The following is a 12,726-nucleotide window of genomic DNA, read 5'->3' on the forward strand; positions in this document are numbered from 1 at the left end:
GGCTCTCTGCAGAGCTCTGTTGCTTTGGGCAATATTGTGTGAACCTGGATCTGAATACAATTTCATTTTTCTCCCTAAATCCCTCTCTGACTGCTTCTCCACTTTTTCTTTCCGTAAACAAATTCTTTCTCCCTTTATACCATAAAATGAAGAACCAACCCTGTGCTCGGTTGGTTTATTATGTTAAGTCAGTGGTTTACATCTCCATCTTTCTGTTCAAAGGATTATTATAAAACCAATATGCGTCAGAGTTTCAGACATTGGTTGACCGTCTATGCGGTCACAGAGAAAGACGTCCAAAGTCTGCATTTAACTTTAATTTCTGTCCGTAAAACAGCCCCAGCCAAATCAATAACTTATTAGGTGAGTCCACACTGTTTACAGATGACTTAATCCCTTCTGCTCTGACACTCACAGTGGGCCTGGTGTGACCGGTGCACAGCACACACAGGGATCACCCAGGCAAGGGTTGATCAGGGCCCAGTGGACAAGTGACAGAGCGTACAGCGCGCCTTAAGTGTCCTGCAGCTGCACAGGCCGACACAGAGCACCACCGGTTCCTCAGGCCTCTTCGGTTGTTTTCACAAGAAGTTTTTTTATGAAGTCAGCATTTAGAAATGTTTACTCCCTTGTCCGTGTTTGTTTTCATCTCATTTGTGCACCACAGCAGGAGGGTGTGTGTGTGGGAAGCAGGGAGGATGGAAAAGGTCCGAGATGAGTTTCCTGAACAAATAAGAGGATGGCGACGTTTCAGGAATTACCTGCTGCATTGCACTTTGAAGCACATGAATGTTTATAGAGAAAATAAGGCCGTAAAAAGGGATTATTAGGTACTTGCCGATACCAAGTACTGATATGAGTATCCTTACAGTTCTCACAATGATTTCAAAAGTATGTTTCATTTTCATGTTGCTCAGATGTTCCTCACTTTCCGACTGTAACAAAGTAAATCAACAGAATGATGCTGCAACTGTTGCTGACATTTTGAACACTTAACTTAGTTTTACTTAACAAACATGACAAAACAAATGCTACACATTTTACTATTATGTAACCTATGACACATTCAGTGGATTTCAGTATAACACAACATCCCACATATAATGTAAAAAAAAAGGTCATGTGATGAACACCATTTCTGATTGCACCTGAACGCAGCAATACACAATGAACCCCCCCCCCCCCCCGCCACAGCAGTGAGGGAGACATGCCCGGACTTGTCTACTGCACCTTCTACGGAGACATCAGTGATCGCCGACTCTTTCTATCGTGTGTGCATCCATTAATATGTAAGTTAGTTTTTCCTTAATGTTTATGTTACACTGTAAGCTTCAGTTTGGCCAGGAGTGTATATGTTAGTGCTGTCTGTGAGCGGACTAAGCCTTTTTCTGAGAAGTGACATTGCTCCTTCTCCGCCCACCTGCTTAACTAACGAGACTAACCCTAACGAGGCTAACGTCAAGCCGTAAAGTGGTATCGGGTTTCGATTGTATTGACGTAGTTTTACGAGTATTAGTAGTTAAGCTCCGATGCCGCTCGATACCCGGTACTGGTATTGGTGCATCTCTAGCTGTAAACCAGAAATATCTGCAAACCCACACAAAGTATAAAAGCATCCCTCTTCTACATGCATGTAGAGTTAATATAATATAAAAATACCTACTTGTAATTCCTGCTATCAATATTGGTAGAAAGGAATTTCCAATTAAAACTGTTACAATGCGGTCTATGTATTCACTATGTATAACCCAGAGATCTTGACCTGTGGAAAGACAGGCTGCTACCAAAACTATCTGTTTCATGTATTTATTTAATCAGCTCTCAATGCCTCAGTTTTATTCTGCCAGTGCTTTAAGGTTTGGAAATGTGGATGTTTCAAAGCCTTTCGAATGCAGAGCTGACACAAGCAGTGCACCACATCAGGTGGTTCTGTAGCCGCTGTAGTCTTTACTGATGGACCGCAGCTTCCCTCACCTGCTTAGTCAGATCATTACCCCCGACAGCCGGTGTTAGACAAGCGAGCACCTGGGAGAAGGATCTCAGTACAAGGCTGCTGTTGTGTTTCAACAACAACAAATCACAGCCCACCTTCAACACCACTGTGGGTGGGAAAGAAATACCAGTGTTAACTTGTGCTGCCAAAATTGAAAACTTCTGGAGATGCTGTGTGACTGGAGAGCCCCTTAACGCCAGCAAAGGGAGTTAATTCAACACAACAACAACATGCAACAACAAAACAGTTACTTCTTACTACCATCCCTGTTTTAAGGACAAATCAAGATGTTCTCCCGGCCTTGGCTGTGTGTCAAGGGTGCCCAAGTACCAGTCATGCCTGGTCCCTCTTTTCCCATGAGTTGACAAAAGGAGGCAGGAAGTCTGAGAGGGGGCCTGGCTAGACTCTGACCAATGTGGCCGGACTACTGATAGTAGCCAAGATCCGACCAGTTCTCATGTTGGCAAGGGGCAAACAACAGTTAAGCTTCCAATGGACACAAAAGGACTACAAATAAGACTGAGGCCCCAGTGATCTAAGGATGTGACAGCTACGCAAACAAACAATCATTTGCATTACCAAGCAGACACAAATAAAAAGTTGTATTAGTTCTAAAGAGGCTAGCTAAAGACAAGATAACACAACATGAACAAAAGGGATAATTATCGAGACTGTGTAGTGTGCATAGTGTGTCTATGAAAGAAATCTGCTCTTTATCTTGTTTGAAAATGCTTTAAAAAAGTAATTAAATCTGTTACAAAGTCTTCACTTTGGTAAGGTCTTCTCATGAGTGCCTAGTCAACCAGGGCATTTCATAACAAAGCTGCTAATTCAGTGTGACAGCGCTGCATTTCAGTGTAGGGAAGGTTGTGTACTTTATGTGGGAGGAAATACATGTGAGCCCTTTAGTCGCTGTGGTTCGCTCAGTCTTCCTCTGTCTCTGGCACAGCAGCACAAGAGCAGCTCCAAGCCCAAACTTAAGGCGTTCCGCTGACTCAGCAGGAACATCGGCTGCCTTATTAAGTGGAAACACATTACGCGACATCGTTCAACATTTCCCCTTAATGGTAAACTCCTTAACGGCTGCTGCTACTGTAAGGGTATCATTAGACTGAAGCACAGACTTCAACGAGGGGAGCTAGAGATGTCTGTAGATATACATGAGCGGTAGTAAGACAAATGCATGCAAACAAATGTGGCACTGGTTTCTCCAAAGAGTCACATCTATTCTGCCGCTGAATTAATATATCACAGTGACACAGGGCCACTTAGTCAATCCAGTCCTCGGGTCATGGGAGTATTTTGACAGCAGCAGTTGATGGCAGCCCACATGGGGATGGAGACACACCACAGGATGAAGGATGGTCAGTCACTTATCATGAGACCATGATGGGTGTGTGTTTGTGCCCCAGGCTCTAATAAATACTGGAGACAGCTTCAGGAAGGTGTCATTATCAGAGAGTATCAAACAACTACTGCCTTCATTTTGTCCAGATAGAAATCCTTTCTGGAAGCAACAAACTCAAGATAAAAAAAGATGAAACCATTTTGGAACATTTGACCTGCTTCGGGTCAGTTTTCAGAGGAAGACACCGGGCTCACGCTGGATCCCACAGAGCAGCAGCAGGCGGTGAAGATTAGGGATGAAGGGCTCCCGTGGGTCAGTACTCACCACTGTAGAAACGGATCAAACAGCTGAGGTCTGAGTTAGCTGCTTCCTGCTGCACTCGCATAGGGTCTGCGTAGCCCAAAGCTGCCAGGTAGTCATACACCATCTGGAGAGGACGCTCAGATGGGTCCAGCCTCCTGCAGGACAAAAGAAAGGGAGAAGTGGTGTAACAATACCTGCTGAGACGTTTATTTCACCTGGTAAAATGAAGGCTCGTACACTGAAGCATTGTGGACAGATGGTCTTTAACCCCCTTAAAAGCAGCAGACAGCAGAGAAGTCCAGTCCAACTTCTACAAATCTTCTCATTCAGGAGGAAAAGAGTGCAATGGTGTATGACTACGTTCAATGGGGCAACTGTCCTGGATGGAAAAACCACTGCCAGGGTTAAAGGGTTTAAGTGGTGGCGAGAGCTGTATTTGGTGCATGTATTTCTGTCGAAAGAAAAATGTCCTGAGATGTTTGACAGAGCTCTGGATGGTCATTTGGAGCCACAAATTTACCAGGACAAAACTGCAACTGCACCTTTAATGGTGTGGTTTTGCATAATGGTATATCAATCAATAGATGTCTATTTATATAGTGCAACATCTTTACATAGCACAGAACTCTTTGGATCCCTCACAAGTTTTCCACACATGAAAAGGCTGCATTTGTCTTTGCTATTAGCCAAATAAACTGGGCTCATATTCATACTGCTGCAAACTATACTTATATTTCAATAAAACCCATACAAACTTGTTGAAATATATAATTAAGTCATTTTTCCTCCATCTGTGTATTTGACTGAATCTGTGGAAATCTTCTCAGGCCACAAATAATCCCTTTTTAGGAATCTTGCATACCTAACAGGATGAATGTCAACCCTAAACTGTAGTACCCCTACACAACAACCAGCTGTTCAAATATATGCCGTAATCTATAAACTAGGCACATGTGAACATATCCGAGTCTGTACTTTTAAATGCATCCATTTGGTCTGTAGGGAAAACATGGGAGCAAACATATTTTTTTAAGGGAAGTCTGTGAACTTCACAAGCACCTACTGACGGCACCACAGCAGCTGATTTAACGTGGGAGGAGTAGATTAATACAACATGCTCGGAAAGACTTTCATCAAGCAGAAATCCCCTGAATAGAAATGGCAACTACAAAGTTGTTATAGCCAATTCACAAAAAAAGTACAGTAAGTAAATGAAAGAGGATCTTCCATATTGCCGTTATGTCTGGTGGGTTTATGTTGGCTAACTTGGGCTAAATGGATCTTGCCCCTGCGTCAGATTGAAGTTCCAACATGAGCGACCGTTCCATTGCACTTTTTGGTTTTTGATGTCCTTTTTTTCAGAGTTACGAATACAATGGATTGCAGCGATATACTTGGGGTTTACCCGTGCTCACTCATCTCCTGAAAAGCTAATCACGTCAACAGTTCTACCTAACAAGGAGTTATACACTGAAGACAATATTTGATGTCAGTAAAGATGAGTTTTTGATTTCTATTATAAAGTATAGCTGGACCAATAAATCTGCCAATTCATACTGGCTTTGCTAGCTAAATTTCAAATCACTTGTAGCCCCTAAGCACAGTAGAAAAACAGATATCTGTAACCATGCACAAGTCAATTTTCAACTTCCCTCTGTCAGCCCATATGATGCAAAGGATCATGTTATTTGACTTCAGACAGCTATGGCCTTAAAACATCAATGCAGACGTTAGGCAGCTTCCAGCAGGCAGCGAGAGGAGGATGAGTGACAGTCCCTGTTGACCATTCATACAGACATGTACACTTAGCACAGACATGCCTCATTTATCCACAAATCTTCCAACCTTGGGCAATGCAGCAAGAAGCTGTTAAATCTCAGCCAAATGCCACCCAGTGGGTTCCTCTGTCCTCAGGGTGGAAGGTACATTAGGCCCCAAAGTATGGAAATGTGTCTGGATTTCCTGTAGACATACCCTGCAGCCCATGCAACAAAGACAGGTGAGGTTTACAGAGCTATTGTCTACCCACGCAGGCGTTTCCACTTAATGACTTGCCTAATTAGACCTCTGTAGACTGTGTGGGTTTGCACATTCAGAGGTGGATTGACATTTTCTTTACACCTTTAAAATTATTATAACTTTTTGCTGGCAATTCCCAGCATGGTTCCACCCCTGAACCCAAGTCAAGGTCTTATCTCAAAATGAATGGAAGTGAATGTGGGTGTGCTGCCTGACTCGGTTCACAAGTAAAAACAGAAGATTGGAGAAATGTGTTTTAATTTCATCGGGGTGTGTTTTACATGTTATTAGCTGGCCGGGGATGTGATGCCTCAGCAATCGTAGGTCATTTAGCAAGGTTTCATTTTCTCACCATAGAGACCAGACACTGGGGGGTGGGGTGGGCTGATAGGAAAAGAAAAGAAGAAAATGAAACTCTAAACTGGGTAAACTTACTTATTATTGCTGTGGTTTTACTGTATTGGCAGGTACATTGTGTGAAAAATCAATAACCAGACCATATGGGAGCCTACGATTTGGAGTTCAAATCACAATACTCTGTCACTATCAAAATAGTCCAAAATACTTTCAACCAAAATCTTGCCCATTATGACAGGTTTGATTTTTGTGATCAAAGAAAGTGCTAAATCATTGTATCTGTACCTTTCCCTCTGTAAACAGGCTTCCAAAAAGCAGCTACCCTTCACCTTGTCAGTTGTGATCCAGCAAGAAAATGGTCATAGAACCCAGACGTGGGTTGTATCTGACCATCTAAAGGGGTCACATGACCTATAGGCCTGACAATTTTACCCCAAGGCTGGACTCCAGTAGCAGGCACTGTGTCCCAATTTCTGTGTGAGGATCTTACGGTCCAATCAGAGGGCACTCTTAAATGGAAATTGGTCAGATCTCACTATGCTGATTGTAGAAACAAGCGGATGAAATGATGAGCTTTCTCTGCAGGGCGGCTGGACTCACTTTACATTTCAGAGTGAGGAGCTCAGTGATTTTGGAGGCCCACTGTATCAAGCTGCTAAGTCCTCTGAGATGAGAAAGTTGGATGTCTGGGAGTCTCCCTTTGGAAGAGCTCATGGCATGACAAACTGGGAGGAAACCCCAGCCATACCCAGAACATGTGGGTGGGATTACATATGCCATCTATCCTGGGAACACTTGGTGATCCCTGAGGAAGAGCATGTTGCTGGGAAAAAGAACGCTGGCGTAGCTCAAAATGTGACTGACAGAAGGATAGATGTCTTTCATAAAGCGAGTTCATCTTAAAAAGGGAATTTGTCAGAGTTAAAATACAACTTTACTTCAGCAGGAAATAACCCAGACCACGTCTCCCTGTAAGCAGCACGTTACTATAAGCTATACAAGGAAAATCACTACAAAAGCTTCCATCATGTCCTCAGTTACAAATCCTTCTTCAGTGCTTTACTTGTGCTTTTCATATGTTCATTTATACAGTAGACACATCTATCATCAATCATATTAACAAAACCTATGACACACAGAACATTTACATTGAAGATGTTTTAGTAATGATTTATAAGGAGAGAAATAAGACTAGAAGGTCAAGCATTAATGAGAGCTAGCTCATTTATTTTCCATTAACTGCACTTTTTAAATTGAATGCATTTAATGCAACCTTGACTTGTCTTTACTATTATTAAATATGCATTTGCTGTCAAATAGTGGGAAAGGAATTTTTGTTGCATAAACAGAAGACTTATTCTTAATTCGCCCTCTTTTTTTGGATGTTGAAGACTTAAATATTGCATTTTAATCCACCGGGTTGTACTCGCTGGCAGATGGCAATTTAAGTGCTGTGCTGCTTGAATGTAGACTGTTGGGCCCATCCAAAAGCCTTCCATTTATTATCAGCCTCCATTAGTCTGCAAAGCATACACCTTTTAATCCGTGCAGATAAAATGAAGTTGGTAATATGCTGTTAGTTGACAGCAACATTGACTACCAGCCTGTAAAGTGATTACCAACTCATTTCTTGTTTCCAGCAAAATCAATGCAGCACCTACATAGCATGATAGTCCAGCTGATAATAACAGTTAATAACAAAAATGTTTACAATTCTGCACTTACAATCCACCCACTGGCATTTTTGCTGGAACACAAACTGTCTTGTAAGATATTTTTCCTCGTATCAGAAGCTGATTTCCTTTCTGACTCTACTCTCTAATATCTTCACGTAGGTTTTCCCAGGAAAGCAAGCAAAGGAACGGCCCAGATTCCTCCCTGGTCACGGATCAGTGAACCAGCTTTTTATCCTTTCACAGATAATCAAAGGGTCATTTGCTATTTCAGTCAACATATGCCTTGTGGAGCTCAGCTGAGGGAGGAGTACATTCATGTTCCCTGAGGGGATCCTGGCTGAGGTGCTGTGGGAGTATGGGATGTTTGGGTAGCTAACGTGTTTGGCTGTGTTTGCCTTAAAGGTATCATATGTAACTTTACCACATTAAAATGACCGGACCAATCTTTTAGATGAATAATGAGTTGTATGGTATCTAAAATGTTTCCAACAATATTCAAACCAAGAGAAATCTGTACGCCCGTCTTTAGGAGAAATACGGGAAACACCGGATGATACATCATCAAGTGAGGAAGTCGGGAAACTGTTAGCTAAGGTTACTATATGGCTATTCCATTACAGTGAAATGACATAATGTGAATAAATGTGACCTAACGTAACGTGAATAACACTGTTACACATGACCTCTTCTTTGAGCGTGAGTTTTGCCTGAGTCATGTTAGATAGATTTTCATCAGCAAAGGTTTTTGGTTTAAGAAATGTAGAGATTTCCCATGCTCCAATGCTTCTTCAATAACCTTAAACCACAACTTCTGTTATTGTATTTGATTGAGTCCCACAGTGGCACATATTACATACTGCACCTGTAAGTAAGGTGTTGCTCAAAGTGTCATTCTGGTTGTGGCTTTCAATGACAGAAAAAGACACTAAAAGCAATGGTACAGTTTATATTACATACATTTTAAAGAGATTTGGACATTTAGTAACAAATATTTAAAAAACGTACAAACTGCTTTTGTTAGATGTTACTGTACCTCATTGTAGCCATTTCAGCTGCGTTTTTAGTCGGTTAGAAGAAATGTGCTTCTATCTTAACCCTTATGCAGCTGTCTAAACCAGCTGCATAACGTCACGTTTCACTTGCACTGTACTCAAGTTACTGCAACTCAAAGCATCTTTTTATGCTTCAAGTCATTCTGTATTATTTTCACTTTTTTTCCATGTCTTTGTTAGTACATGATTAAACATTCAGCTGTGAACTGTCAGATGCTTTCGAGTGCACAGCAGCACTGTATTGAATAGATTCAATGAAGGCTGTGATGCAGGACTGCAGCTGTTGGATGTTGGATGCATGTGTGACCCCATTTAGAGTCAGTGATGCAGGTTCAACCGACATTATTATGTTGTTCTGATTGGTGTGAGGGTATCTGAAATACTCCTGCCATGGCCCTTGACCAAGGAAGGAATTAAAGCTTTTGAAAATACTGTTTTTCTCTGGGAAACCGTCCAAACATTATTTATATTTGATGCCAAAATTGATGCTGAGATCAAATGCAGAAAAGGTACTTGCCTTAAGGAATTGGTACTTGAAGTACAAGTAAGAACTTATATAGTTACCTGACTAGGTCTCCATGAAGCTGGACATAGAGTCCCTGTCCGTCCCTCTGAGCACACAGCTCCTCCACGGTGGTACTGGTGGAGCAGAGCACCAACTGCAGGTCTGTCTGAGGGGTGGAGGAGGCCTGTGGACCCGAGGCTTGTGGCTGGGGGTCCACTGTCCCCCCATAGAGACACACGCAGCCCCGCTGGGTGTCCCCCTTTAGCCAGTCCCGCTCACGAGATCCAAATCTTGTCTTCCTGGTCATGCAGCCGCGACTCCCATTCCGCTTCATGTTACGCTGCTGACACAGAAAGAGTCATCATTACACACAGGTTGACATCACATACATATCAGCATGTCTAACATCCATTGTGTGCCTTCAGAGATTCAGGGTGATTAAAAATGTAGTGTTGACCTTCCAAGAGGCGTTGGGTAAGCTTACTTCATCACATCTGTGCTTGTGTATACTAATTACATATCTCAATAATCATCTTACTCTCAATGGGATAAACGTGAAACTTGTTGAAACAGTCCAAATGTCTGGTGGGGCTGATGCACAACTTTGGGGAGCAGTTATTTTCAGAGGTTGTTATAACAAAGTGAAGGTGACACTTCTGGAAATTGGTGCAGTGACATTTGCAGGAGTAAAGGAGCAACCCTCCCCCCCATGTTATTGCACTTGAGTAGAGAAGGACACAAGAAATCAATGTTTAATAATCAATATTCAGTAATTAGCAAGTATGTAGCTGTTACTGAACATGTCTGACATGATTCTGTTCAAAACCTCCAAGAGCCCAAAGTGATGTTTTTAAAATGATTGTTGATCATATTATTTTGTTTTGACACCTACGTTGGCTGTAACGAATAATTACATGGAATAACTACTTGATTTAATAATTTATTGCCTTAAAATAAATTGCTTTCAGTTAAACTAATGAATTCACTGGGAAAGCCTTTCACCACCAGCGGCAGTATTTAAAAACAACTTTCATATTAGTCAGTGCTTTTCAATTATGTTGGGGTTTTTTTTGCCTTAAAATAAAAAAATATGAATGTTTAGCTGAATAATGGATCAGTTTTTCTTCAAATTTCTTCTTCATGTTTGACCTGAAAAATGTAACTAACTTTTTTTAAACTCCTTCATTCATCGGTTCTGTTATTGGAGAATTATCTCCTCTAAAGGTATCTCACTTCCACTTTCTTTATCAACAAATGTTCATCAATCAAACTGAGTTTTATAGAGCTAAGCTAAGCACTTACTAAGTGGACTTTAAGTTAAGATATTATTATAACTTCTATTTTCAAGGTCAAGATCAAACTTTCACTTTCACTCAGTCATAACCAGAGCAGCATTATTCTGGCAGAGGTGAAAGTGTAACTGTTGAAAGGTCTGTTTAAATTTCACACCTGTTGAAATATCTGTTACAGTAATAGTAAACTGCCCCACCCTTTCCTAATCCGCTGCTATCAAGGTGTGCCTGAGTAAAGCACCCAAACAACTGACTGTTGCTGCTCAAGCAGTCACTCAATAGCCAAACCAGGTGACTACAGATGTTTCTTTGCAGGTGTGGATGTGTGTCACTGTGTGACTGTGAAGAAGGGCTGTACTCATTACGATTGTGCATGTTCAGTTAAACTGTCCTGAGGCACAATATTGTTCTACCTTCTTACAATATAAGTATAAATTTGTCAATGAATGATGGTTATGGAGTTGCCTTGTAGGCTATAAGATGATGTGGAATGTATCTTTAATACATATCGTATCCTTTGCTTCAACAAATCAACAATCATGGACATATTTTAGCAGGGACAAACAGGCATGCATCAAGGTGAATTTTTATTTCATGTCCATGTTATCAAGTGTGAGCAAGACTGCCCCTTCACAGTTACTGTATCATGGGTTTAGGGTGGGTTCCATTAAATCTGCATATTACTTATGGTAGGATGCACTTTTTTAAATGGTGACCTATTTCATTTTATGGTTTGCTGTGCATCCTTCCTTCAAATACAGTATTTTTTGTCATGTCTACACATTCATTGAATAGCAGCTGAGATTATATGTGTGTGTATGTCTTGCAAGCAGCTTCCTCAGGGACTTTCGTATCATTACACATCATGTGTGTTGCCCTAAAATTTCATACAAAGTGTTCAGCGATGGGCCTTCCTGTAAAAGCTTTGACAGCCTTTAGTGTGCGTGTGTCTGTGTGTGGTTTGTGGCTGCTAATTGGCTCTGGTACATTCCTCATTTAATGGCAATCATCCACAGATCAATCATCAACCAGAGGACATCAATCACAGGGTATCACAGGCATTACATAATATTACAAGGATGCGTTTCCATTCTCATGCACTTTGCCCTGTTTGAATCACCTACTGCAATGTAGAAAAAAACCTAGGCATGTAGCAATATAAAAAGATATTTGTCGTACACATATTTGAATCCTGTACTGCATGACTAGGAAATCAAATCTCTCGTATATGACTTGCCTTTAGCACTCGGATCCCCGTTGCAGCATGAGCTCCGGGACCACTGCGGCTGCCGCGACCTGCAGTCTGATTCAGCCCCGCTTGGTGGACCACCGTGTCCGGCTGCCTGTCTATGCAAGCCCCGTTATCTCCGACATCACCTCCTTTTTTGATGCCCGTTTGGGTTTTAGCCGCCTCGACCGCTGCGTTGTTATCCACGTCCTCCATCGCCATGTATGATCCTATTAAGAGCGACAAAAGCCTAGAAGCGCCGTCCGGGTATGCGACTGACAAATTCCCACGGAGAGGTGAAAATTCATCCTGTGTCGGTGCAGCGACGCCATATCCAGACTGAATCTGACCGCTGTCAGATAGGCCTGCCGGAGAGCTGATCAATAAACATTACATGGGCGGGTTCAGCGTGTTTATTATTCATCAGCCACTGCCCCTTTCTAAGGGGAGAGGCTTAACACATTAATAATACGGCAAGTTTTTCACCACTTGATGCTGTTCACAGTGAAAAATCACAATATGCCCTCTGTAGGGCGTGTCTTTCATACTCATGGTGCCCGTGAGTTTGTAGATTGTGTGTGTGTGTGTGTGTGTGTGTATAACTATTATGTTTGATTCATGTGTAATGTTTTTCATCTTTAATGGTACCAATGACACAGCTTTTATATTAATATAGAATTTGTAACATTGCTTATTTAAACTACATTTGCTTTACTTGTAGCTTTATTAATCTTTATTATAATTTAACCTTATTGACTCGCAGATATTTATCCCAAACTGGCAACCCAAAAGTGGCTAACGTGTATGTTAAGGGTGATGTTTTTAATTACAATTAAATTATCTATATTGGATTTTTAAACGATTAGCAGACCGTCTATGAAGCCAAACATAAAAAATATATACCTACGTGTAGGATTTAACGATAGGAGTCTAAATTTAAACTCAGTTAACCT

The 12,726-nt window shown here is 41.5% G+C and overlaps 1 protein-coding gene across 1 annotated transcript in view; it reads right to left on the reverse strand.

Moving 5' to 3' along the window:
* phlpp2 (PH domain and leucine rich repeat protein phosphatase 2) overlaps positions 1–9,596 on the reverse strand; it is a 29,348-nt gene extending 19,752 nt beyond the window's left edge. The window contains exons 1-2 of the mRNA XM_069660323.1: positions 9,313–9,596; positions 3,666–3,799 (exon numbers count right to left, since the gene is read on the reverse strand). Of these exons, the coding sequence (XP_069516424.1) occupies positions 3,666–3,799; positions 9,313–9,587 (409 nt within the window). The 5' untranslated portion in view covers positions 9,588–9,596. The remainder of the gene's footprint in view (positions 1–3,665; positions 3,800–9,312) is intronic.
* Between the last annotated feature and the right edge of the window lie 3,130 nt (positions 9,597–12,726).

Source organism: Semicossyphus pulcher, unplaced genomic scaffold (genome assembly GCF_022749685.1).
Source record: "Semicossyphus pulcher isolate SPU_LCO1_2020_fin unplaced genomic scaffold, fSemPul1.0.p SCAF_1, whole genome shotgun sequence".
Lineage (NCBI taxonomy): Eukaryota > Metazoa > Chordata > Actinopteri > Labriformes > Labridae > Semicossyphus > Semicossyphus pulcher.